We start from the raw sequence: 27,662 nt of genomic DNA on the forward strand, positions 1-27,662 counted from the left end.
GTGTAGACAAGCCCACGGTCATGTTAATGGGTCTATGCACATGAGTAAGAATTACTGATATGACATGGGCGCCTCTATACTAAAAGCCCTAGCAGTGTAAGTTGGCATAACGAGGAGTGTCTATTTTGAGATGGTTTTTTGTTTGTACCCATAGCCCACAGCACTGCTCCGTAACAATGATCCAGGGATACATTGGCAGGGGGGAAGCGGGAGAGAGGAAAACACTTGTATCTTCTGAGTGCTGATGAGGCAAACTTGCTTCACTCACAAATAAAGCTCCACCCACTGGAGATGCCAAAAAACCCAGAGAAGAGCAGAGAGGGCCCTCCACATCCTGTAAAAAGCAGAATTCAGATAGCCGAGAGACAGCCCCCTGGGCATTCAAGCCTCACTAAAAGGGAGCTAAGTCAAAGCACCCAGCAGAGCTCTTACGTGTATCCAAATCCCACAGAAAGGGAGCCAAGTCCACAGAGCTCAGCAGATCACACGTAGTCATATTTAGGACATCTGCACGATGTATGGTGCCTGGCATCTCAAGAGGGCAGAGCTTGAGAAATCTGAAATGAAACACATTAGGAACTCCTCAGAGAGCTGCATGTTCCATTCTGATTTATATATTGATGTTTGCCATCCTATTTCTTCCACTGGGATTACAAAGGATGAATTTTTTACGTGATTTCCCTCACCATAAAGCAGTTTAAAAGGGATGCTCCTTTCCTCTTAAGCATTCTAGGCACAATCCATGTGGGTATTGCTCTCTGGGCTGCCTGGAAAACAAGAAGGGGAGAGTTCTCAGAGCTGTAGTTTTCCTGTGTTCCCAGGTAAACATACTTAATTGTGATGGGTGAGAGTGAGGATGTGGTAGCTACTGGGAACAGCTTTGCTTCCCTTTATGGATAGACTATAACTATAGTTCCAGAATGCTCTACTTTGTTTTCTCTTCTGAGAAGCTACATGGGCTTGGACAGAGTAGAGGGGTCTTCATTATTAAATTATTTCTTTTCATGTGTCATTACATGTGCAGGTCCATGAATATATGTGTGTGTGGGGGGAGGGGATTTCTGAAAATTCCATGTAATCACCAGAATGTTAAGAAAGCAATTAAAGATGCTCCATTCCCAGCTCAGAAATATATAGCATAATACAGTCTAATTGCATACTTAAGTACTTGAATCAGTTTGGTAGTACACAGGAATAAGGGTTCACTTGAAAATATGGGAGCTATTTGACCATTGCATATACAAATCCATGTAAGCACACAGGAAAGTGAACCTGAAAATTCCATGAGATAGCAGTGGTCAGGCAATTCAAAGATGTTATAGTATGAACTATGTAATTAAACTTCAGAGTCTTGGATTTTATAGTAAGTATGTGTATCAAAAAGTATATCTTCATAGTTGTTACATTAGTGTTACCATGGAGTTTGTGTACCAGGATTCTTTTAAAAAAAAAAAGAGTGGTAATTACATGTAAAAAATGAGAACTGTACTGTAAATACAGTGTAACCACACTGTAGTTAATATATGTGCATGATGAAGCATATCTCACGTCTCTACTTTTGCAATTAGCACTTTTTTTAGCAATTCTAAACATTATGGGCCCAGTTATTATCATTATTTGTGTGAAGAGGCTGCAGTCAAGATTGGGGCACTATTGTGCTAGGGGCTATACAAACACATAGTAAGAGACAGTCTTTGCCTCCAGGTTCTGCCACCTTTAGGCTGAATAGCACCTTACTTAGGGCTTGTCTACACTGGCAATTTACAGCACTGCAATGAAAGTGAAAAAACACTCCCCTGAGCGCAGCAAGTTTCAGCACTGTAAAGCGCCAGTGTAGACAGTGCACCAGCGCTGGGCAAGCCCCCTGTGAAGGTGGGTTTTTTTCAGAGCGCTGCACTGCGACCACACAAGGCACGTTAAAGCGCTGCTGTGGCAGTGCTTTAGCATTGCTAGTGTAGACTAGCCCTTAGTTACTCTGATTCTTACAGAGTAAGATACTACTTAAGGCCTTGTTTATACTACAGGGGTAAATCGACCTAAATTATGCTACTCCAGCTACGTGAATAACATAGCTGGAGTCGACGTAGCTTAGGTCGACTTACAGCAGTGTCTACGCCACGCTCTCCCATTGACTTACCTTACTCTTCTAATTCCAGTGGAGTACCGGAGTCGATGAGAGAGCGCTCTGCGGTCAATTTAGCGGGTCTTCACTAGACCCACTAAATCGACTTCTGCTGCATCAATCGCAGCAACGCCGATCCCTGGTAAGTGTAGACATGGCCTTAGTGAGAGAAGGTGGCAGCATGGACTTTATATATGTTGTTGTTCTCAATTTCAACCATAATCTGGTATCATTAATGTTACAGCACTCTTACGGTATCACTCACATTATACTTCTGTAATTTATGTAAGCTTCCAAAATAATAATTACATTTAAATTCCTACATGTAAGAGGGAAATAATCTGTGCACAGGACCTTAAAACTGTGAACTCCTGACTTCTAATCCTGCAGTGGCCTTGGATAAATTACTCAATCTCTCTTGCTCAATTGTAAAATGGGCATGAAAAAAGCTACCTAGCAGAGGTGTTTTGAGAATTCATTAGTTTGTGAAGCACTTTTCAGTTGTAATCGGCTGTATTCTTGCTGAGTATTATTATGTTATGCTTTCTTAGATTTTTGGTTAAGAAAAATAACCTGCCTTTCACATATAGTGCCATGTACACATACGAACTGTTATGCTATATGGTACTATGGTTACTACTATATTTATAGTAGATGGGTGTATAATTTAGAGCTTGTCAATTCATAGAAGCTGTAAATTGATTTCAGGAGGAGAAAGAGTTTGAATTTGTTTACCTGAAAAATGAAGTTAGCTTAAAACCTTATTGTGCAAGAGATAAAAATGCTGAGATAATCTTGTACATGAAGTACATACAATACTGGAAATAGCAACTTTTCCCCCCTCCTGTTTGTTTTTCCAGTATGGGGTACCTTATCCTTTTTGTCCATGGTTTGAAAAAGCTCTGTGCCTGGTTAAATAGATGGGGAGCTACTGCCCTGACCCTCTCTGCTTTGCTGCTGCTGCTGCTGTTCTCTTGGAAAACTGTGAAACAGAATGAAATCTGGTTGTCAAGAGAATCCCTCTTCAGGTATGATCAGCCACACGAAAATATTTGCTATATCTTTGTCTTTAAATTTATTTATAAAGAAACAAGAAACACATGGCATGTTATTGTTGCATGGAACAAATCATTTTTATTAAGTAAAAGGAATAATTCTACTATTATTGTATTATTATGTTGTGGCTTGCCATGATATAGTGCCAAAAAGTGCATGCTTTTTTATAGGGAGAAGGAAGACAAGGTTCCTGCCCTGAGGATCTAGTACAGTGGTTCAGATTATACATTTTAAATATCATAATATGTGTTTAAAAGAGAAGGGTGGATAGAGGAATTTTACATAAAACTAACATAAACAGCAATATTTTAATGAAATTATTACCAACAAAAAAAGTCAAAGCCGTTTTTGTGGGTAGATTTGAACATTCCCCTGCACCACCATGCCTCAAACTGGATTATGTTAAAGCAGGGGGTCTCAACCAGGTCTGGGAGGTGTGTGTCCTGAAACTTTTTTCAGTTATGAGGTTGCAGTCTGGAAGATATTGAGAACCACTGTGCTACGGTGTGAGAACCAGAAGGTGAAACTGCCTGGAAATAAAAGTGACATGAACTCTTCAAGCTGAGTGAAATGCAAAATGTAAACAAAAGGAATACTGAGAAGGAAATGTGATCTTTAACATTCTTTCTGGTTAAGTAGGCTACATTTCTCTTAGTAACACAGGTAAAGAAATATGTCCTTGTGGGATTGTTTTGTTTTTGTTTCTCAAATAAAGTAAATGGAACACTGCTGAGGAGACTGAAAGGTTTTATAAAAGAAGAAAGTGACTTAATTTTCTCTCCTAATGTCTGAAATCATTGTGCAAACACGGATACCAACACTGTATCTGCATATGAACAAACTTTGATTTTGGCAATATGACTATTTTTTTAGAAGTTTTAGTTAAAAAAAAAACCAACAAAATCTTTGACTCAATGATAATTATTGCTGTGCCTTTATTTAAAAAATACTATCATATGCTATAGGTATGATTCAAAACATGGTAGTAGCACAATTGGAAAGATGTAGAATGTATTTTAGCAACATTTTTATAATGGTAGGAACTAGGACTGTCAATTTAATTGCAGTTAACTCACTCAATTAACTCTAAAAAAATTAATGATGATTTTAAAAATTAATCGCAATTAATCGCAGTTTTAATTGCACTGTTAAACAATAGAATACCAATTGAAATTTATTAAATATTTTTGGATGTTTCTCTACATTTTCAAATATATTGATTTCAGTTATAACAGTATACTTTATATTGTTATTTTTATTACAAATATTTGCACTGTCAAAATGATAAATAAAAGAAATAGTATTTTTCAATTCACCTCATACAAGTACTGTAGTGCAATCTCTTTATGGTGAAAGTGCAGCTTACAAATGTAGATTTATTTATTTATTTATTTTGTTACATAACTGCACTCAAACACAAAACAATGTAAAACTTTATAGCCTACAGGTCCACTCAGTCCTACTTCTTGTTCAGCCAGTCATTAAGACAAACAAGTTTGTTTACATTTACGGCAGACAATGCTGCCCGCTTCTTATTTACAATGTCACCTGAAAGTGAGAACAGGTGTTCGCATGGCACTTTTGTAGCCGGCATTGCAAGGTATTTACATGCCAGATATGCTAAACATCTGTATGCCCCTTCATGCTTCGGCCACCATTCTAGAGGACATGCTTCCATGCTGATGATGCTCGTTTAAAAAAAATACATTAATTAAATTTGTGGCCGAACTCCTTGGGGGAGTATTGAATGTCTCCTGTTCTGGTTTACTCGCATTCAGCCATATATTTCATGTTGTAGCAGTCTCGGATGATGACCCAATACATGTTGTTCCTTTTAAGAACCCTTTCACTGCAGATTTGACAAAATGCAAAGAAGGTACCCATGTGAGATTTCTAAAGATAGCTACAGCACTCAACCCAAGGTTTAAGCATCTGAAGTGCCTTCCAAAATCTGAGAGGGACGAGGTGTAGAGCATGCTTTTAGAAGTCTTAAAAGAGCAACACTCCAATGCGGAAACTACAGAACCCAAACCACCAAAAAAGAAAATCCTTCTGCTGATGGCATCTGACTCAGATGATGAAAATACACATGCGTCGGTCCGCACTGCTTTGGATCGTTATCGAGCAGAACCCATCATCAGCATGGATGCATGTCCTCTGGAATGGTGGTTGAAACATGAAGGGACATAAGAATCTTTAGTGCATCTGGCACATAAATATCTTGTGATGCCGGCTACAACAGTGCCATGTGAATGCCTGTTTACTTTCAAGTGACATTGTAAACAAGGAGCGGGCAGCATTATCTCCTGCAACAGTAAACAAACTTTTGTTTGTCTGAGTGATTGGCTGAACAAGAAGTAGGACGGAGTGGATTTGTATGACATGAAGCGTCAAAGACTTAATGTTCTACTTGACTACTGTTTGCAAATCTGTCTCTTTTACAGCCTTATTTATATATTTTTCATTGAAACAGACCAGTTTGCATTCAGTTTTGTTGGCAAACTTATTAAATTTATTTCCTGATGCTTTTTCAGCAATTGTCTAGTTGAGGTCATCAGGGTAATGCAGGTGATTTGTACATCAATTGTTTAACTTGATTTCCAAAGCTATTCACCAAAGCAAAGTTTCCTTTTCTCATTATTAATGGGGATGACATTACTGCTAAGTCTTTTTATATATGCCTTTAAATCAGTCCCATGCTATAGAAGCAGATGGAGCTCTGGTAGAGAGATATTTTTGAAAGATATGGAATAGGAGTTGCTTCAGTATAACACAATTCATTGCCTATCTCCTAAAACATGTTTACTTCTTAAACAATGGAAACCATGGTGATGAGATCCTGGGCTCAGATGCCAACTCATTTTAAGAGCTGGATTTCAGTCCAAACCTTCCAGGGTTAATGCCAACAATTCAAAAGAAAGCCCTGGCCTTGCAGTTTGGAAGACTCCCTTCCTTTTGAAGGTGGGGGGAGATTGTAATTGCTTGTTTGGTGCTCAAAAAACACCTGGTAGCAACTGCACATGAGATGGATTCAAGAGATATTGTTGACTGGATAAACAGTTTCGCCCCCACCCCTTCTGAAAAACAAAGAACTCCTGGACTATTTCATATGCAGAATTAATGAGCTGAATTCATTCCTAGTTTAACTGGATTGAACTCATTGGGGTTACATTAGCATTGAGACATCTATTCCTGCCTGACAGTCTTCCAGTTTGTAATATTTGCTCATAGAACACATATAACCATCCTATCAGTGTGGTTTCAGCAGCCCAATGACTTGTGGTTTATATACTCTCTCTTCAAAACTGCACTGTTCCAATCTGCTGAGTAGACCGTGGTGCACATGCTCCTGGCATCTGCACCCCTTTGAGTGGAAATGCAAGCACGAGTTTCGGCTTTTCTTTCATTGTGATCATGAGTATGACCATATGTGCAGAGATGGCTGGTCCTGGAGAGACATTGCCAACCTTGATTTGGGTGCCAAAGCAGATCTACCATTGGCAACATTTGGAAGAGGCAAAGAAAACCAGAAGAACTTAAGATAATGGGGACCTGGCCCCCTACCATCTTATTCTCAAAGAAAATGCTGTTTTAGTAGTCTGAGAAGGTGGAAGATCAAGTCTCCTGCCTCCTAAATTCTTGTGATTTATGTTGCCTCTTTCCCTTGCTCTCAGTGGCCTAGGGAGCAGACTCAGTGCCTCTTCCTCCCTATTGAATCTGCAGGCCAGCATAAGCAAGCAGGTTTGAGACAACAAAGGCTCCCTCCCTGCTGCCTGCCAGAACTCCTCCGTCATCTCCCTTCATGTGGGAGGCAATCTTATGGATATGGGGTCTACTCTGGAGCTGGAGGTGTTTGGTAGCTGCTCCCTGGTGCTAGGGTGCTGGAGGGATATCTTTGTGCTGAGGCTTGGTGAGCAGGGGCACACAGTAGCATTAATAGGGAATGGGACTCTGGGATAAGAGTTCAGATTGGGCTTTTAGGGAGCAGGCACTGGGAGGGAAGTGAGAAAGGTGCATTGACAGGGAAATTCTGTCCTAGGAGAAAGGGGGGAAAGGACTCTTGACTAGGGTAGGTGAAGGGGAGACTTGTGGCTGGCAGAGCCCTCTGGGAACGGACCGCAGGGGAGCCTTCCCAGCACACAGCCCCTAGATACCCCCTTTCTTGCACCCTGAGCTGCACTCATGCCCGCACACAGCCCCTAGCTACCCCATCTGCGCCCTGAGCTACCCCCTGCCCGCACACAGACCCAGCAACCCCCTCCCTGCACCTTGAACTACCCCCTGCCTGCACACAGTCCTGAGCTACCCCCTGCCCGCACACAGCCCCTAGCCATCCCCTCCTTGCACCTTAAGCTGTTTTCAAAATTTTTGAGCTAAGCCCCCACCTTTGAGTTATAATTTTTGGTTGCACACCACCGCCCCAAAACCCAGACAGGCTGGGTGGCCTTCTGAGGTGAGTCAGGGGGCGGAGGTGGCACTCTCTCCCTGGACCCCACCATGCGGAGTTGGCGCGAACCCCGCTGGCCCCTGCTCCCCCACAAATAGAAGTCAAACTACATCTATGCCCAAGGCCCCTGTCCCGAGTCGACTCCCCCCCCCCCGCCCCCCCACACTGGATCCTGGAGTTTTTATAGCATGTCGAGGGGGGCCTCAAAGAGAGAAAGGTTGAGAACCCCTGCTCTAGAAAGTGTTTCCACATCATCCACAACTTGGGACAGTGCTTTAAATTGGAGGTCTACCCTGAAAAGCATCTATGTAAAAATGGCACTTTTTTTTAAACAAGCAAATCTTTGTCCTGAGATTTTGAAAATCTTTAAATCACTTTAGTCAGGTAAAAAAGAAGAAGAAGGACAAAGCAATTTGTTTTACTCCTGTTAATTCTGCAAAGAGTGAGTTGGCTTCTGTTCCATTTGTGCATCATCAACTGCATGTTTTAAGTTCCAAGCATTTACGCTTTTGAAAATCAATGGGCTAGGGCTGCACATGTGTCACTGAGGGAATAATTGGCCTGGAGATCCTTTATTAGTGGTGACGATTCAGAAAGCAGAAAGAACTCAGCACAGCTTGCCTCCCAGAGCCCAGGTTGGGTGTGCAGGACTGATAGTAGAAAATCTTTTTGCTTATAAACTGAGCACAATTGATGTGGGCATCACTGAAAAGCATTAAAATGGTGCCCCAGAGAGACTGACTTGTAAGAATAGAACCTGTGCTTTAGGACACAATGGAGGCTACTGAGAGGAAGTTGTTTCCAAGCATTGGCCAAGTAGGATTTGGCTAACGATGATATTTGAAGTTGGGAGTGCTACTGGTAGTTAACAGGGTGTTATATCCCACCAGGATGACTTATAGCTTTATCTCAGAGAGGAAATATGTGCAAAATGGCTTGCATACATTTATCTTTTATTTATGGCAGTTAAAGGTACCAGAGTAGTCAGTAGGGAAGAAAATCCTTCTGAGAAGTGAATTTCATGCTCAGTGGATCTGTTTCTTTCTGAAGTTGGCTCGGTTACAATAAATTTTGAGAAGGGAAAAAAAAGAGAGAGTGTTTGGAAATGCATATCGGAAAAATGTGTGTGCAGTGGTGGGAGAGGGGCTTGGTGGGAACAGAAATGGAAAAACATTGTGTGCTGCTTTGTTATTTATACTCCACCCTTTCCCACTTGGCTTTGGTTATGAACATGATTGTTTCCTCTTTCAGTTAGAGAACAGTGTCCTGTTCTAATCAAGAACCATGTTTCAGAAGTGTTATTTATTTACCTAGGCTCTCATCCTACAAGTATCTGATGTAGTGTCTGTTCTTGAGGCATTCAGTGAAACTACTTATACTGTGTCATAAGTATTTGCAGGATCAGCCCATCAGTTTCTATATGAGAAAAATAAATAGGTCAACAAGAATTATTGGCTGAGCACAGAGGAATAAAAAACAAAAAACCAGCACCAATACAAATATCCTTCCTTCCTATTCAACACACACACACACACAGAATGTTTATTTAGGGAGGTCTTAATAAATGGAACTATAGTGATTGATTAATTATACTTAAAGGGAAACTGTCAAAAGAAAAATACTATTTAAAAAATGCCTGTCTCACTAATAAAACTGTGGTTCATTAGAACTGAAATATCATAGAATACACTGCTCTACAGCCAAAATGCTTCTGAAATAAATGTAGTCAAACTTTACTAATTCTGGGTCACTGAGAACGAAAATGATGCTTAAAATTGTTGATTGGCTCTAGTTTTCAAGATATGCTATTGGGTCAGTATATACGACCCTTGACTTGGGAATGGCGGAGGATAAGTGAGTTATAAAGGGAAGGGATCTCAATTTAAACCAGAAATGACTAAAATACATCTTTGACTGGATCTATGAATAAATCTATGACTGGGTTTGGACAGTACTTGCTTTTTAGGCAAAACAATGAATGATGCAATCTGAAGCTGGTATTGCATCATACATGATATGAATTGCAAAATGTTATTCCTAGAAGTCATGGATGATGCAATCATAACGAAGCTTACATCACTCTGCTGAACAAATTGCCCTATATCAGCTCTAGAAATCATACAGTGTCGTGCTCTCTTATTTGTCAGTGTTTGATTTTGCAAAGGGACACATTTCTGTTTAGCCAAAGTGAGCAGAGATGCCTCGTACTTGTGTGAACAGTGCAGATAACTTCTGCTATGTTTGTGGTGAAGTGACTTTTGCATCACAAAAGCGCAGTATAACCACTATGGTTAAGAAAGCCTATCACCTTTATTTTGGCTGCAAAATTGGAGATCAGGACAAGAGGTGGGCCCCACACATCTGCTGCAACACTTGTGCAACAAATCTTTGCCAGTGGTTGAACAGGAAAAGGAAATCTATGCCTTTTGCAGTGCCAATGATTTGGAGAGAGCCAACAGATCATACCAGCAATTGTTACTTCTGCATGGTGCCTCCAGTTGGGAAAGGTGTGTCATTATCCAAACATTCCATCAGCTATACGCCCAGTACCCCACGGAGAAGGACTGCTGGTTCCTGATGCACCAGAATCATTCTCACTTGAGTCAGACGAGGAAGAGGAAGAGGATGAAACTTCTGGTCCTGAACCATCAATGTCACAGGACCCACATTTTCTCCCATCCTCCTCCTCTGAACCACACCTCATAACACAAGGTGAACTGAATGACCTTGTCAGGGATTTGGAACTACCCAAGAGTAAGGCAGAGCTGTTGGGCTCCAGACTACAGCAGTGGAATCTCCTGGCAGGTGATGTTAGGGTTTCCATGTTCCGTGACCGTCAAAAGGATCTTGTCCCATTCTTCTTCATGGAAGGTGATCTTGTAGCCTGCAACAACATCGATGGTGTGATGGCAGCCCTCAACATCGTTCACGATCCAGATGAGTGGAGACTGTTCATTGATTCATCGAAGACGAGTCTTAAAGCTGTTTTACTGCATAATGGCAATGGTTTGCCATCAATTCCAGTTGGTCATGCAGTCCATATGAAGGAAACCTATGACAACATGAAACAACTTTTGAGGTGCATAAACTATGACCAACATCAGTGGCAGCTTTGTGGCGATTTGAAGGTTGTTGCTCTCTTGCTTGGTCTGCAGACTGGATACACAAAGTACTGCTGTTTTCTCTGCGAATGGGATAGTCGTGCAAGAGATTCCCACTACATCAAGAAAGATTGGCCACTCCGATAGTCATTGGAGCCTGGGAGGAAAAGTGTTCAGCATCCACCACTTGTTGAATCAAGGAAGCTTTTGTTACCACCCTTACACATCAAGCTGGGTCTGATGAAGAACTTTGTCAAGGCCATTGACAAAACACAAGCAGCTTTCAAGTACCTCCGTGGAAAATTTCCAAGGTTAAGTGAAGCTAAGATAAAGGAAGGTGTCTTTGTTGGTCCTCAGATTCGTGAACTTCTTCGAGATGATGCATTTGACCATGCACTGCGTGGCAAGGAAAAGACGGCATGGAAAGCCCTCCAGATAGTGGCAATAAATTTTCTCGGAAACAGTAAGGCAGACAATTACAGGTTGTTGGTGGAAAACTTCCTCGAGGCATACAAAAGCCTTGGTTGCAACATGTCACTAAAGATACATTTTTTGCACTCTCATCTAGATTTTTTTCCACCGAACTGCGGAGCAGTGAGCGACGAGCACAGCGAGTGATTTCACCAGGACATTGCAACAATGGAGAAACGCTATCAGGGCAAATGGAGCCCATCAATGCTTGCAGACTATTGCTGGACAGTGACAAGAGATGCTCCATTTAATGAATACAAGAGACAAGCCAAGAAGCGCCCAGTAGACACTGAATAGGACTAAACTATGTACAGAATAGTTTTTTGCCTTTTGTTTCATAATAAATTTTATTTATATAACCCTTTTGCTGATTTTTAAAGTGTTACATAAACAGGACAGGTGAAATATTCTCATGTAAAGCAACCATAAACACATGAAAAGACCTAGGTTTACAATTTATGATTAAAACTCTACTATCTACACAATATACATAGACATAAAATGTAAAAACTTAAATATCTTAGAAACAGTAGCCAATCAGTTGTTTTAATTGTCATATTTGAATTCAGCACATCAAAATACATAATAAATAGCACATTTTATCTCTGAAGCAGACGACTTCTCAAAAATTGTAGACCAGTCATATCAGGGTTGGAAGGAGGTCATCTAGTCCAACCCACTGCTCAAAGCAGGATCAATCCCCAGACAGATTTTTACCCCGGTTCCCTAAATGGCCCCTTCAAGGATTGAACTCACAACCCTGGGCTTAGCAGGCCAATGCTCAAACCACTGACTTCTCACCACTTACTCATTTTGTTGTGTTCGGGCCGGGACTATAATGAGATCAACAACACATTAGAGTTAGGCCACTGAATAGCTCTGAGATGGTAACAGTTTTGAGTCACTACCTATGTTTTCACATAAAACATAGTCATTGATGTAATGATACAATTACCATATAAGAATTAATATTCCATTAATGCCCAGAGGGTTGTAAGTGGGTAGTTAATAGCTTCCAAGGCTAATGGAAATTAACGTAGCCATAGCATTCACACATTACTTGCTGCTGGTGTACAATATCTTTATAAAAACTAATATAGAGAATCATTCTCTTAAGAATAGCATCAATTAACTGATTTAGTTCAATGATTAGTCACAGAATGGCTTGTGCCCTAGTGCCTCCTGATAAATAATTTAGAAATACCTTATGGTTAGGAAAACAAACAAGTAGTCATTTCTAACTCCTATAGGCAAAGCACAGATCTGTTGTGCTGAACACTAAGTTACGGTGGATAAACCTAGGTTTCTCCTTCCTACCATGCATGCACATCCGTCTGCATTTCCTTTTCTCACCTCCACACACGCTGATGTCATACTGCCGCATCCTCATTCCCACCAACGCCCAATATGTCTTCTTCCCCTTCTTATCCAGGCCTCCTATGAGACATCTACATCTGCTTCTCTCCCAGTCCCATCCTGGCCTAATCCCAGTGTGGGTGTGGGTCTCAGAAGTAGCTCTTTAGTCTCTCAGATGGGCCAAGACTTGGCTTCTTCTTTGGAAACTAATATGTCAGCACGCTCTAAGATTGGAAAGGAGGAACAAGCCAAAGCCTGGCAGAAAGGCTGGAAATGTGCTGATCTGTGCAATTGCTTACTATAGATAGGAGGGTCTGATCTGGTGGATGGGAAGGAGGAAGCAACAGTGAAACAAGTGTACCTTAACCAAATTGTGTGAAAAGAAATAGGGCTGAGGTTTGAGCCAGTTCTTATTCTTTATGACATGAACCAATTCGCCCATCTCTACTCCTGATAACCCTTAGAGATCCTCTGGATATCTGGAAGCTGTGTTTCTCTGCTTTATGTGACAACGAGAGCGTGCCTAAGTCTCTAGGTCTTTGTAGGAGAAATGATCTATGATGCATCTTCTGTTATTTCTTTTAGTGTCCAGCATCATTACAGCATTTCTCTTAGGGCATGTCTCCACTTACCGGGGGATTGACGCACAGCGATCGATCCACCAGGGATCGATTTAGCAGGCCTAGTGAAGACCTGCTAAATCGACCGCCAATCGCTCACCCGTCGACTCCGGTACTCCACCGGAACAAGAAACATAAAGTAAGTCAACAGGAGAGTTTCTCCTGTCAACCCAGTGCGGTATAGACACCACAATAAATCGATCTAAGGTACATCGACTTATTCCTGTAGTGTAGACCTAGCCTTAGAGTTGCACAGTTTTGCACTCTCTTATGTAAATCTGGTCATCAAACAGCTGCTGCATTTTATTGATTTGGCAATGGGTGGGCATTTGTGTGTGTTTTTCTTCCTGTGTTCTAAGTGATAATGCCAATAGTTCAGCTCCTTTTCAGCCCCATGTACCCTCCATTCAGTTTTTCTGCTATTTATAAATACCTGTGTAACCCACAGTGCAGTGTGCATCATGCATCCCCCTCTAGTGGCTGATTCAGACAGACTACCTACCTACTGCCACTTCCAGCTAATGGACTTAGGTCAAGATGTTTAAAAGTGACTAGTGATTTTGATGCCTCGGTCTTTGGGTGCCCAACTTGAGAAGCCTTAAAGGGGCCCAATTTTCAAAAGTTGCTAAGTGCCTGCCCTCTGCAAATCAGGCCCCTTCAGATGCTATAAATTGGGCATCCAAAAGTTGGTGCACCTAAAATCACTAGTCATTTTTGAAAATGTAAGCATTAGTCCTTCAGCTCCAGCGGCAGAGGTCTTTGGTGCTAGAAACCCCATGCTCAATCCCTGGTGCTAGCCTGTGATGAGGGTGTTGCGTCTACACATTGATGTCTGTACAAAACTGTGACTGATTTGAAGCTCTGAATCTGTGGGGACCTGTCTTAACAGTTAACCTCTTTCCATTTTTTATTTCTCATTTGTAGCTCAGGTGTGCAGACTCTGCCCCATAATGCCAAGGTGCACTACAACTATGCCAATTTTCTGAAAGACCAGGGTCGTAACAGTGAAGCCATCTATCACTACAAAACTGCCCTCAAGTAAGTTCCTTGAAACACCTATTAAGATTGTTTACTTAAACTTTCCTCTTCTGGCACATGAAGTGCTCTGTTTTCTCTTTTCCTAACAATAGACAGCTCCCTGGTAGCAGTTATAGCTTAACTTGAAAGCTCTTTGGCTTAGTGTTTCTATGTCATTAAATGAGGTAATTTGGCATCTCTCCCACAGTGTGTGTGTTAGTTAAGTATGTGGCATTCAAAAGTTTCCATAGCTACACATTGAGCAGTGAGGTGTCATTTACTTGGCTGAATGTACACTGGTAAATGGGAGGGAGTTGCCATAGCTGTATTTGCAGGTGCTCAGGCCATTTATATTAATAAATTATTAATTGTGCATGTATGAAAAATATCAAGTCTGTAACCACCAAGGTAGAGTAGTGATAATACTTAACACTTATACAAAGCTTTATATCTTCAAAGCACCATACAAACACTCGCTATTAATTTATCCTCAGAACATCCCAGCCTGATAGGTGGGTAAATAGTATTATCCCCATTTTACAGATGGAGAAACTAAAACAGCAAGATGAGTTGACTTGGCCAAAGCCACACAGTAAATTTGTATCAGAGCCAGGATTATAACCCATGGCCTCATGACACCCAATCCAACACTTACTCCTACAGACCACGCTGCCCATAGGTATGGGTGCAGCAGCGCAGCATCACTGTGGTTTAGGTTGCATCCTGAATTCTGTTTAAAGATTCATCTTTCTAAATCCTCTAAAACTGGCATGCTTGATCAGATTCCTTTGAAATTTGGTGTGCCTCAGCATCGTGGCTGGGTCATGGGTGTCCAGACCTAGTAGTCAGAGCCAGACTCTGCAGTCACGAGACAGGAGTCAGCTGGGTCAAGATACCAGGAGGTTAGAAGTAGGAGACAAACTGGAGATCACGACAAATCAGATGCCATGAGTGAAGCCAGAGCAGGTAGCAGGACTTGGGGAGGGAGCAGAAGGCACACAGAGCAAAGTGGAGCCCAGCTATTCAGACAGCTTCCTGTTCCTGCTGCCGGCTTAAGTAGGGACAGCAGGCCAATCGGCTGTTCTGGGATTCCACCAATTGGACCTCAGGGGGTGGAGCCTCACACTGGGGCTGGGCTTTGTGGATCCCAGGTAAGCTATTGTCAGCAGGTTGCCAGGTGGAGGGCTGGAGCGTGGCTGCTCCCATGAACTGTAGTCATCTTGGGATTGAGACCTGTGTGGGTCAAGACACTCAGGAGGGTGAAGGATAGGGTTATTGACCCAAATTTGGGGTCATTTGAGCTAGGGATTGTGGAAATATGCTTCCCCTTCTCCAGATAGCCAATTTTCAAAAAGTTTCTCAGGTGTATGTAGTTTTTTTTTGTGCTCAGAGCTAGAGATCAGGCTATTGATAAGATGACGGTCAGAATAGTCTCAATCTGTCAAGTTTTACCAAAGGTAGTTCGTGGTGCCCGCTAAATCTTTTGGGGACCCAAACTAAGAACAGTATTTAAGAAAAGGTATGTTTTTACAGTGCATGTGCACTAATCCAGAAAAATGGATAGAGGGCTTCCATTCCCACCAATTTTTACATTCTTGTCAAGCTAGACTGTTGTTAGTGCTCTAAAATCTGAATAAAGAACAGGAGTACTTGTGGCACCTTAGAGACTAACAAATTTATTAGAGCATAAGCTTTCGTGGGCTACAGCCCACTTCTTCGGATGATTTGTTAGTCTCTAAGGTGCCACAAGTACTCCTGTTCTTTTTGCGGATACAGACTAACACGGCTGCTACTCTAAAATCTGAATGGTTACTTGGATTGCTTGGAAATTTGTTGTGCCCCGTGGAGGCCTGGGGTAGTGTTCATGATCCAAATTTGTGGTCAATTGATCAATGGGTTCCTGAATTTCAGAACTCCCCAAAACAATTTCCTTCTGTTGCCTTGTGCAGCCTGGCCCTACAGCTCAATGAATGGGCACCCTTGCAGCATGTAGCCTCCTTCTGAGTTGTAGAAATGGGGAAAGGGAGCCTCTCCTAGAGGAGCGAACACAAGAAAAAGAACAACAATAAAAGACTGAGAGAAAAACAGAAAGCAAAAGCCAAAGATACAAAAAAAAAAAAAAAAATCCCACCAGAGAGGAAAGAGACAAAGACAGAAAAAGAGAAAAGGTGGACAGAAAAAAGGGACAGAAGAAAGGCATGTAGGACATAGCTTGGTGCAAGGGAACATGTGCATATAGAGGGTATCATCCCTTGCAAACTAGGGGTTCTGACAGAAAAATGGCTGGGAACTTTTTCTTATTGATCTGCAGCTGGCTTAGTCCCTAAATGTGGGGGAAGGACAGAAATTACCTCAGTCCAATTAGATTGTGTCTGTGCTAATACCCTCTGGCCAACTAAGGAATAATATTGATGGCTCTGAAACGGAGCCCCACCCAGTCATGATTAGCTGGAAGGATGGTGTTTGCTGCCACCCACCATGTCTGGAAAATGGATGTGAGAGGCATTGGACAGCATTTTGGATATGAACAGGGATACTGAGGACATCACAGTTTTTTTTTTTTAAAAAGTATTAGCAAACGCTACCCTTCTGTAAAAGTGAACTTACTGGTACCCATGACTGCTTAGCCCCTCCCTCCTCCCCACGTTGACACTGCCACTAGTGCAGGCATCTGCTTGTGTGTTACTCAGAGTTTATAGTATTTGCTGACTAGATTTTGCTCAGCTGTGTCTCTAGCTCAGCAGCACCCATTTATCATAATTATGGTGCTATCTTCTGCTCTGCAGTAGTTCAAATATACAGGAGGCTATTTTAGAATTGATTACAGGCCATGTTTATTAAACTTTATTAGCTATGTAGCCTGTGATGAGGATGATATCTGTAGTACTTGTGCCATGTAAAAGACTGGATTTTCAAAGGAGCTGGGTAGCTTCAGCTCCCTTTGACTTCAGTGGGAGCTGGGTTTGCTTGGCACCTTAGAAAATTGAGCTGCAGGTGCTCATCCTGAGGAGTTAACATTCTAATCCTGCTAAATAAGATACCTAGGAAAACAAGTGTTGTCTAGTGCTTGGAGCTCAAACTAAGAGTAGGCTCTCATAGGTTCTGCTTCTGATTTTCCCACTGACTAGAAATGTGACCTTGATCAAATCATTTAATCTCTCTGTGCCTCAGTTTTCCACATCTGTAAAATGGGGATATTAATATTTATCTATATAGTGCCACTCCTACTCCACTTCTCTGTCCATCTTCTCTCTTCTCCTATCTCTTTTTCCTCCATGTTGTCTCTTCTGCCCCAGCACCCGCTCCCTGACTGTATGTCACAGAATGTTGGGGGCCTATATACTAAAATATAAAGCGGTGTAGGTTCAAAATTGTAAATCTACTTTCTTTGCATAAGGAGCAGTGTTGGTGGCCCATTGATCATTTTAGCTTGCTTTCAAAGTTTTATGGCAAATTGTAATTGATGTAGTTTTTGTTGCATTTCTAATGAATATGAGATTAAGTATAAAAATTTGCTAAACAAAAATTATCATGATGTCACAGTGTACTTGGCTGTCTTAACTACTCACAAAATTACTATTAATAATAATAATAATAATTAATAATAAAACTTGGCACTTACAACACCTTTCAGCCAATGTCTAATTACTGTGCAACCATTTAGTTAAGTACCATAATACCCCGGTGAGGTAAGTAATATTATAACTGTTATGCAGATGAGTTGATTGAAGGGCACCTGGGAGACACAGTAAATTGATGGCAGTCAGGACTAGGTCTCAGGAATCCTAGCTCTCAGTGCTTTAACTATTTGTTTACATTCCTATTATTCCCAGATCCTCAGCTGGCATAAATTGGTGTTGCTCCATTGATTTCAATGCAACTAATCAATGACCCAGAAGAATGTATTTTCTGATAATAAACCTGCAGGACACTATATTTCCAAAGAACAGAAGTCCCATTGATCACCTCTTAAAATGAATGTTTGTTTGAAATGGTGGCAGATCACCCTTTAGAAAACTCTTTAAGCACTCAATGTGGAGGACCCAATCATGAAACGTTCTGGTTTATCTTGGCTTTGTGAATTAGTGTGTAGCCTAATTATATACAGTGCTAGGGCTGGGGAACATGAAAACTGAGACCAAATGTAAAAATATAGAGGAACATGATCATTTTAAAGAAAAGCTTAACTCTGTGTGTGCATAAGTGTGCAAAAGTCTCTCCTTTATGTCCGGTTCGGAAATGAACATTAAATCTAAACTGGAAGCACAGCCTTTTGGGGGTGCAAACTAAACTATGTATAAACCAGATTTCATGAATCGTTGGCATTCTGGAATTGTAGTAGTGGGTGTTAAACCTTTTAGCTGACCTGCAATGGAACAATAAACACATCACTGTAATCGACCTCTTTGGTAGTTTCTCAGTCATGCCATAGTGGCCCCAGAAGAAACGTGTTGCTTCACAAAATAAAAAAAATTAAGGTAATAAAAATGCTATATGGTAATAGGGTAGAGAAAATTATCTCTTAAGGCTAGTCTAAAGGCTTGCTGTTGTTGCTGATTTTCTACTTCCGCTAGTTCTGCTTGAGAACCCTGTTGACAGAAATCAAAAAATATTAGTCTTACATGAAATAAATCTTGTCTTATCACCTGCGTGAGAGAGAGAGAATATCAGGACACTTAATTTCATGCTGATGTGATGAATATTTACAATGTGCTAATGAATATTTCTTGTTGTTGTTGATGGCTGTTGAATTTTGGTGTTTTTCCATTCTTCCTAAGCCTTGTGTTGCTGAGGAGACCTTTTTATTATTCATCAGGAATGAATGTAAGCTGATGCGCATGGATGAATATAGCAGAGTTTTAAAAATCAATTCCAGCAAAATGGTATTATCGCTTTAATATGCGTTCTGGCAACAGAGGAAAAAATGCAAACTTGAAAAATTGTGGTAATTCAAAACTAAATTTTCAAAGTGGCCTCATCCCATCTGCTGTATTTCCAGGGCTAAAATTGTGGACACAAGTTTTTAGGCATGAAGTTTTTGTTGGCTGAGTTTTGCCTCCCCTGAATCTTCGGGTTGTGTGTATCAACACATTTGTGTTAAGGAATTGTTATGTAATTAGAGGCTTTGCTCAATTTGGTTGCACAAATTACATTTTGTGCAGCCCAAGCTAAGTTTTGAGGTAGGCAACAATTTTGGCACCCAAAATTGAACACCAAAATTTTGGGGCATTCAGATTTGGAGGCTGTCTCTGAAATTTGGTCCTTACCCTTTTTTAACAGAGTATATTGTTGTTTTCAAATTAAGTTATAGACACAGGAGAGAATTATCTTTGGGTCAGAGACGATACAATGATCTGGAAACGGACAAAAATAATTTATTTATAATTGAATGCATTATTTATAACTAATTTTTGCTGCTGGGTGAATACTCACAAAAATGAAATGGGGGAAGAAAATGGGGAGGGAGGGACAGAGATGATATTAGCAGGCATAGGGAGTTAGGCATCCTGAAGCAATCCAGAGCTGCTATCTCCCATGGGAAACGTGGACAAAGAAGTGAATTGGTTCCTGTTTCCAATCTGAACTTTAATTTTATATATATGTATGTATATGAAATATTTGGTATTTGATATTATATAATACAACATAACAAGGGTGGCCAAACTTACTAGCCCTCCAAGCCGTATCTGACAATCTTCAGAAGTTTGAGAGCCAGGGCACACCTGCCAGGGGCCAGGGCTCAGGGCATCAGCCCCGCAGGAGGGCCTGACAGGGCTTGGGGCTTTAGCCCAGCTCCTGCCGAAGCCCAGAAACCCCCTCTCCACTGGGCAAACGCCCTTACCCCACCACCCTGCTGAAGGGCAGAGGTCCTGAGCCTCCCCCTCCAGTCTGATAGGTGGAGAATGGGGAGGGGAGGAGCGGGGGGGACTCCGCGAGCCACAGTTTGGCCACCCCTGCAATATAAAGTATTTATATCTATATACATAGTGTGTGTGTGTGTGTATACAATAATTATTTTTGTCCATTTGCAGATCATTTCAAGCTTGTCCCCCTCCCGGGAGGGGTGTATGTGTGTGTGTGTGTGTATACATAAATGTAAAATGGGGAATATACACACATACACATATGGGGTGTGTGTGTGGGGGGGGTGTGGGTGTGTGTGTGAGAGAGAGAGAGAGAGAGAGAGAGAGTCAGACAGCCCTTTTGGGCTTTCTTTTCTGATCTCCTCCCATCAAGTGAAGCACCTAGGGAACATCTGGGGAGCAAAGAGGTCTCCTGAGGCAGTTGTCCCATAGGCCTTTGGGAGAACGTCTGCCCCGGGGGGAGAGTTCCCGGCGGAGGAAGAGCTAGGAGGCAAACAGGCTGGTTTACTGGTTGGAAATACTAGTATTGCAGGGGAGGAAGAATCTGGGCCTTGCAGAACACAAGTGCAGTCACTTAAGGCTTCATTCACATAATGGAAGCTGGAAGTTTCAGTAGAAATACTGACTTGCATTACCATGAGATCTTGCAGGAGAGAAGCTCAAACAAAGGGGGCATAGGTATATGTGGCATAGCCACATTTCCTGCTGCCCCATGTTGAGAAAAAGCTGTGCCATAACATCATTTGTGATGGGTTGACATTAACCAGTCACACGACTCTATTCCCTCCCCCACTTAAAAATAAAACCCTAGGGAGTGTTAATGACACTGTTTTTTTTAGCTAAGCTTTCCCACAGTCTTACCGACTGACTTTTTATATATTTAAATCAACAGTATCTGGGGTTGTTTAAATGGTGTTTAAATTGCACTCTCTGTGTATTAAAACAAAATCTTGTTCGCATGACCTTTTATTTTAAATATAATATGTATATAGAAGAACTCTTTTCAGCACAAACTGCAGGTGGCCTGGAACACCAGCTGCGCTTTATTTTTGGAATGATTTACAATACCAACACCGTTTGTTAGCTTGTTTTTACAATGAGTTAGAATTTACACTGCTACCCTGTTATAGACATGGTTGTGTTCACTCCTGATGCTTTGAATGTCCTTATGACACCCAGAGTAGTCACTTGTGGCGATCCCTTTCATTTGGGGTTTGATGAAGCCATATTTGGACAGAATAAACTAATAGACTGCATTAGTAAATGTAGATAACTTGAGATAATTGCTGAGTGATGTAATAACATTTGCTGGCTGAAAAGGATGCCTGATAAAAACCTGAGCCATAGACTTAACGGATGTCACAATAAAGTGCAATGGAGTGTTAGGCACATTGCTTTAACCAAGGGAGTTTATTTTAAAATGTATTTTGTGGAAAGCGTGCAATACAGTATATTCCACCTCCACACTCTTGCTCTGCTTCGTACTGGCCAAGTATCAAGCAAGGCCATAGTTTTATTTATTCAGAACAAAGGGATATACATGGGACCATGAACAACAACACAAAAGATCCTTCTGCAGGGCCCTGTAAGAGGATATGTAGCGTTCCAAACACCTCTGCTATGGCAAGGCCCCATCTGGTACAGGAATGGCCTGTTGCCTTGTGGCAGTGCAATAAAAACTAAAATGTCACTGCTCTATTGATTTTATTTTCAGTGGAGTAAACATCTCTACATATTAGGACTTGGTGCTTAAAGACCATTCCATTCTCCCGGCGTCTTATTATAAAACAGTCTCTCTCTGTGCAATAATTTGATTTTAAATACAGTGTGCAGGCAATGGGAAATAAGAGAATCATTGAAATGTAGGGCTGAAAGGGACCCCGAGAGGTCATCTAGTCCATCCCCCTGCTGTGAGGCACGACCAAGTATACCTAGACCATCCCTGACAGTGATGGTGGATTCCACAACCTCCCTTGGAAACCTATTCCAGTATTTAACTATCCTTGTGGTTAGAAAGTTTTTTCCTTAATCTCCCTTTCTGCAGATTAAGCCAATTGCTTCTTGTCCTATCTAATTAGATATAGAGAACAATTGAACCCCATTGTCTTTATAACGACCCTTATCATATTAGAAGACTGTTATCCGGTCCTCCTTCTGTCATCGTTTTTCAAGACTGATGTCCAGTTTTTTTAACTTTTCCTCATAGGTCAGATTTTCTAAACCTTTCATCGTTTTTGTTGCTCTCTTCTGGACTGTCTCCAATTTATCCACATCTTTCTTGTGGTGCCCAGAACTAGAGAGAGTACTCCAGCTGAGGCCTCACCAATGCTGAATAGAGTGGGACAATTGCCTCCCAGGGCATAGATGAGACACTCTTGTTAATGCACCCTAGAATGATATTAACCTTTTTTGCAACTGGATCACATTGTTGGCTCATATTCAATTTCTGATCCACTATAGTCCCCACATCCTTTTCAGCAGTACTACCACTTTGCCAGTTATTCCTCATTTTGTATTTGTGCATTTGATTTTTTTTCTTCCCACATGTTGTAGTTTGCACTTGTCTTTATTGAATTTCATCTTGTTGTGTTCAGACCAATTCTCCAATTTATTAAGGTCCTTTTGAATTCTAATCCTGTCCTCCAAAATGCTTACAACCCCTCTGAGGTTGGTGGTGTTCACAGATTTTTGTAAGCATACTCTCCACTCCATTATCCAAGTCATTAATGAAAATGTTAAATAGTGCTGGACCCAAGATAGACCCCTGCGGGCCCCGCTGGGTATGTCCTCCCGTCTTGACAGCGAACCATTGATAACTACTATTTCAGTATGGTCTTTTAACCTGTTGCAAGTTATTTCATAATTACTTATAGTAATTTCGTCTGGACCATATTTCCCTAGTTCGCTTATGAGAACGTCATGTGGGACTATGTCAAAAGCCTTACTAAAATCAAGTTAAATCACGTCTACAGCTTCCCTATCATACACTAGGCGCAATAAGCCTGTCAAAGAAGGAAATGAGGTTGATTTGGCATGATTTGTTTTTGACAAATCCATGTTGGTTATTACTTATCACCCTATTATCCTCTAGGTGCTTACAAATGGATTGTTTACAAATTTGTTCCAGTATCTTTGTATGTATTGAAATTAGGCTGACTGATTTATAATCCCCAGGGTTCTCTTTGTTCCTCTTTTTAAAGATAGGATGTCTGTCCTTCTCCGGTCCTCTGAAACTGCACCTGTTATCCATGAGTTCTTGAAGATTATTGCCAATGGATAACAATTATTTTGGAGAGACTCAAGTTCATTTGTGATTTTGGGTTCACATGCGTTTCCCCTGCTCCCCACAATCATATTTTCCCCCCTCAACAATCCATGAGACTTCTGTGTTTTACCTTATGAAGTTTTTTGGATCACTCCCAGTAACGTCTTTGAGTGGACACTCCCTCTTCAGGAGTCACTGGGTGGCCATGGATTCATACTATATCATCATAGAAGATGTTTGCTTCCTCCAATCTTACCAAGGCTCCTCTAGGGACAATGGAAGACTTGCTTCCTGTCCAGCTTTTGTCTTGTGAGGACATGGGGCCAGGACTTTTGAACACAGTTGGCAGTATTAAGCAGATACTTGGCTCAGTCTGCAACCCTGGCTATTTCCAGGTTAGGGTTACGGTCTCATGGAGATGTATGTATCATAGAGTAGCCCCAGGGCTGCTCCAACATATTCTAACTCATGCTAAGGGCTGGGGAGGACCCCAGTCAGCCCCAGAATATGGGAAGGTGCATAAGTGGCTTACCTTTCTCTCCTCTTCCTTCCTCTTCTGTTCCAGCACTGACTGTAGGCTGGCCAGAACAGATAGGCAGGATCACTTGACTGACAGACCACTTGTCTGTCAAGTTGAACTAATTCTGTCTGTGTATAGGATTCCTACCCTATTGGGTCTGTTTGGTGTAAGAGCTGGACCAGTGCCAGATAGGTTGGATGCCCACACTAACGCCACAGAGATGAAGTGGGTGCAGAATAACTGATAGAATAGGAGTGTGGATGGGACTATGCTATGTTCTAACCAAAGTTACAAAACTGTGCTACAGTCCAAGTCTTTCCAGGACTTCATCACGTGAAGTCACATGAGTTTCATAACATGACAGTCATGATTTGGTTGTGTCTACACAGGCAAGATGCAAGGAGCTAGATTTGGAAAACCATTAATCCTATTGGGATCCAGGAAGTGGGCGGGCAAAGCCTGCCCACTACTAAAGGATCCCCCCCCCAGCCTAAGGGGGGGACCCACAGGACCTGGAAACCAAATGATTACGGGGGACAACTAATGAAATAATAGGGGCAGGAGTGCAGTCAAAGGGTCAAACAAAGGGAACCAGATGGGGAACCATTAATGCACTGTGATTAAAGAGACAGAAGATAGGTTACATACCACAGTTAGTATAATTATCATTTAAATCAGCTGACTGGAGGATAGCTAATGTAAAGCCAATTTTTAAAAAAAGGCTCCAGAGGCGATCCTGACATTACAGGCTGGTAAGCCTAACTTCAGTACCAAGCAAATTGGTTGAAACTATAGTAAAGAACAGAATTGTCAGACACATAGATAAACATTATTTGTTGGGGAAGAGTCAAAATTATTTTTGTAAAGGGAAATCATGCCTCACCAATCTACTAGAATTCTTTGAGGGGGTCAACAAGCATGCGGATAAAGGTGATCCAGTGGATATAGTGTACTTAGTTTTTAAGAAAGCCTTTGACAAGCTTTCACCAAAGGCTCTTAAGCAAAGTAAGCTGTCATGGGATAAGAGGGAAGTCCTCTCATGGATCAGTAACTGGTTAAAACATAGGAAACAAAGGGTAGGAATAAATGGTCAGTTTTCAGAATGGAGAGAGGTAAATAGTGGCGTCCCCCACAGGTCAGTACTGGGACCAGTCCTATTCAACATATTCATAAATGATCTGAAAAAAAGGGTAAACAGTGAGGTTGCAAAAGTTGCAGATGATACAAAACTACTCAAGATAGTTAAGTCCAAAACAGACTGCAAAGAGTTACAAAGGGATCTCACAAAACTAGGTGACTGGGCAACAAAATGGTAGATGAAATTCAATGTAGATAAATGCAAAGTAATGCATATTGGAAAACATAATCCCAACTATACATGCAAAATGATGGGGTATACATTAGCTGTTACCACTCAAGAAAGAGATCTTGGAGTCGTGAATAGTTCTCTGAAAACGTCCACTCAATGTGCAGCAGCAGTCAAAAAAGCTAACAGAATGTTGAGAATCATTAGGAAAAAGATAATAAGACAGAAAATGTCATATTGCCTCTATATAAATCCATGGTACACCCACATCTTGAATACTGCTTGCAGATGTGGTCGCCCCATCTCAAAAAAGGTATATTGGAATGGGAAAAGGTACAGAGAAGGGCAACAAAAATGATTAGGGGAATGGAATGGCTTCCATATGAGGAGAGATTAATAAGACTGGGACTTTTCAGCTTGGAAAAAAATGACTAAGGGAAGATATGATAGATGTCTATAAAATCATGACTGGTGTGGAGAAAGTAAATAAGGAAGTGTTATTTACTCTTTCTCATAACACAAGAACTAGGGGTCACCCAATGAAATTAATAGGCAGCAGGTTGAAAACAAACAAAAGGAAGTATTTTTTCACACAACACACAGTCAACATGTGGAACTCTTTGCCAGAGGATGTTGTGAAGGCCAAGACTATAACAGGGTTAAGAAAAGAACTAGACACATTCATGAAGGACAGGTCCATCAATGGCTATTAGCCAGGATGGGCCGGGATGGTGTCCCTAGCCTCTGTTTGCCAGAAGCTGGGAATGGGCAACAGGGGATGGATCATTTGATGATTACACTGCTCTACAGCCAAAATGCTTCTGAAATAAATGTAGTCAAACTTTACTAATTCTGGGTCACTGAGAACGAAAATGATGCTTAAAATTGGCTCTAGTTTTCAAGATATGCTATTGGGTCAGTATATACGACCCTTGACTTGGGAATGGCGGAGGATAAGTGAGTTATAAAGGGAAGGGATCTCAATTTAAACCAGAAATGACTAAAATACATCTTTGACTGGATCTATGAATAAATCTATGACTGGGTTTGGACAGTACTTGCTTTTTAGGCAAAACAATGAATGATGCAATCTGAAGCTGGTATTGCGTCATATATGATATGAATTGCATCATGTTATTCCTAGAAGTCATGGATGATGCAATCATAACGAAGCTTACATCACTCTGCTGAACAAATTGCCCTATATCAGCTCTAGAAATCATACAGTGTCGTGCTCTCTTATTTGTCAGTGTTTGATTTTGCAAAGGGACACATTTCTGTTTAGCCAAAGTGAGCAGAGATGCCTCGTACTTGTGCGAACAGTGCAGATAACTTCTGCTATGTTTGTGGTGAAGTGACTTTTGCATCACAAAAGCGCAGTATAACCACTATGGTTAAGAAAGCCTATCACCTTTATTTTGGCTGCAAAATTGGAGATCAGGACAAGAATGAACTGAATGACCTTGTCAGGGATTTGGAACTACCCAAGAGTAAGGCAGAGCTGTTGGGCTCCAGACTACAGCAGTGGAATCTCCTGGCAGGTGATGTTAGGGTTTCCATGTTCCGTGACCGTCAAAAGGATCTTGTCCCATTCTTCTTCATGGAAGGTGATCTTGTAGCCTGCAACAACATCGATGGTGTGATGGCAGCCCTCAACATCGTTCACAATCCAGATGAGTGGAGACTGTTCATTGATTCATCGAAGACGAGTCTTAAAGCTGTTTTACTGCATAATGGCAATGTTTTGCCATCAATTCCAGTTGGTCATGCAGTCCATATGAAGGAAACCTATGACAACATGAAACAACTTTTGAGGTGCATAAACTATGACCAACATCAGTGGCAGCTTTGTGGCGATTTGAAGGTTGTTGCTCTCTTGCTTGGTCTGCAGACTGGATACACAAAGTACTGCTGTTTTCTCTGCGAATGGGATAGTCGTGCAAGAGATTCCCACTACATCAAGAAAGATTGGCCACTCCGACAGTCATTGGAGCCTGGGAGGAAAAGTGTTCAGCATCCACCACTTGTTGAATCAAGGAAGCTTTTGTTACCACCCTTACACATCAAGCTGGGTCTGATGAAGAACTTTGTCAAGGCCATTGACAAAACACAAGCAGCTTTCAAGTACCTCCGTGGAAAATTTCCAAGGTTAAGTGAAGCTAAGATAAAGGAAGGTGTCTTTGTTGGTCCTCAGATTCGTGAACTTATTCGAGATGATGCATTTGACCATGCACTGCGTGGCAAGGAAAAGACGGCATGGAAAGCCTTCCAGTTAGTGGCAATAAATTTTCTCGGAAACAACAAGGCAGACAACTACAGGTTGTTGGTGGAAAACCTCCTCAAGGCATACAAAAGCCTTGGTTGCAACATGTCACTAAAGATAAATTTTTTGCACTCTCATCTAGATTTTTTTCCACCGAACTGCGGAGCAGTGAGCGATGAGCACGGCGAGTGATTTCACCAGGACATTGCAACAATGGAGAAACGCTATCAGGGCAAATGGAGCCCATCAATGCT

At 41.5% G+C, this 27,662-nt stretch overlaps 1 protein-coding gene across 2 annotated transcripts in view; it reads left to right on the top strand.

Annotated features, from left to right (window-relative positions):
- Nucleotides 1-27,662, top strand: part of TMTC1 (transmembrane O-mannosyltransferase targeting cadherins 1) — a 183,501-nt gene that overhangs the window by 108,044 nt on the left and 47,795 nt on the right. For both annotated transcript variants that reach the window (XM_065417021.1, XM_065417030.1), the window contains 2 exons: nucleotides 2,983-3,150; nucleotides 14,098-14,211. In XM_065417021.1, coding sequence (XP_065273093.1) covers nucleotides 2,983-3,150; nucleotides 14,098-14,211 — 282 coding nt within the window. The remainder of the gene's footprint in view (nucleotides 1-2,982; nucleotides 3,151-14,097; nucleotides 14,212-27,662) is intronic.

This window comes from Emys orbicularis, chromosome 1, assembly GCF_028017835.1.
Source record: "Emys orbicularis isolate rEmyOrb1 chromosome 1, rEmyOrb1.hap1, whole genome shotgun sequence".
In the NCBI taxonomy this organism is placed as follows: Eukaryota; Metazoa; Chordata; order Testudines; family Emydidae; genus Emys; species Emys orbicularis.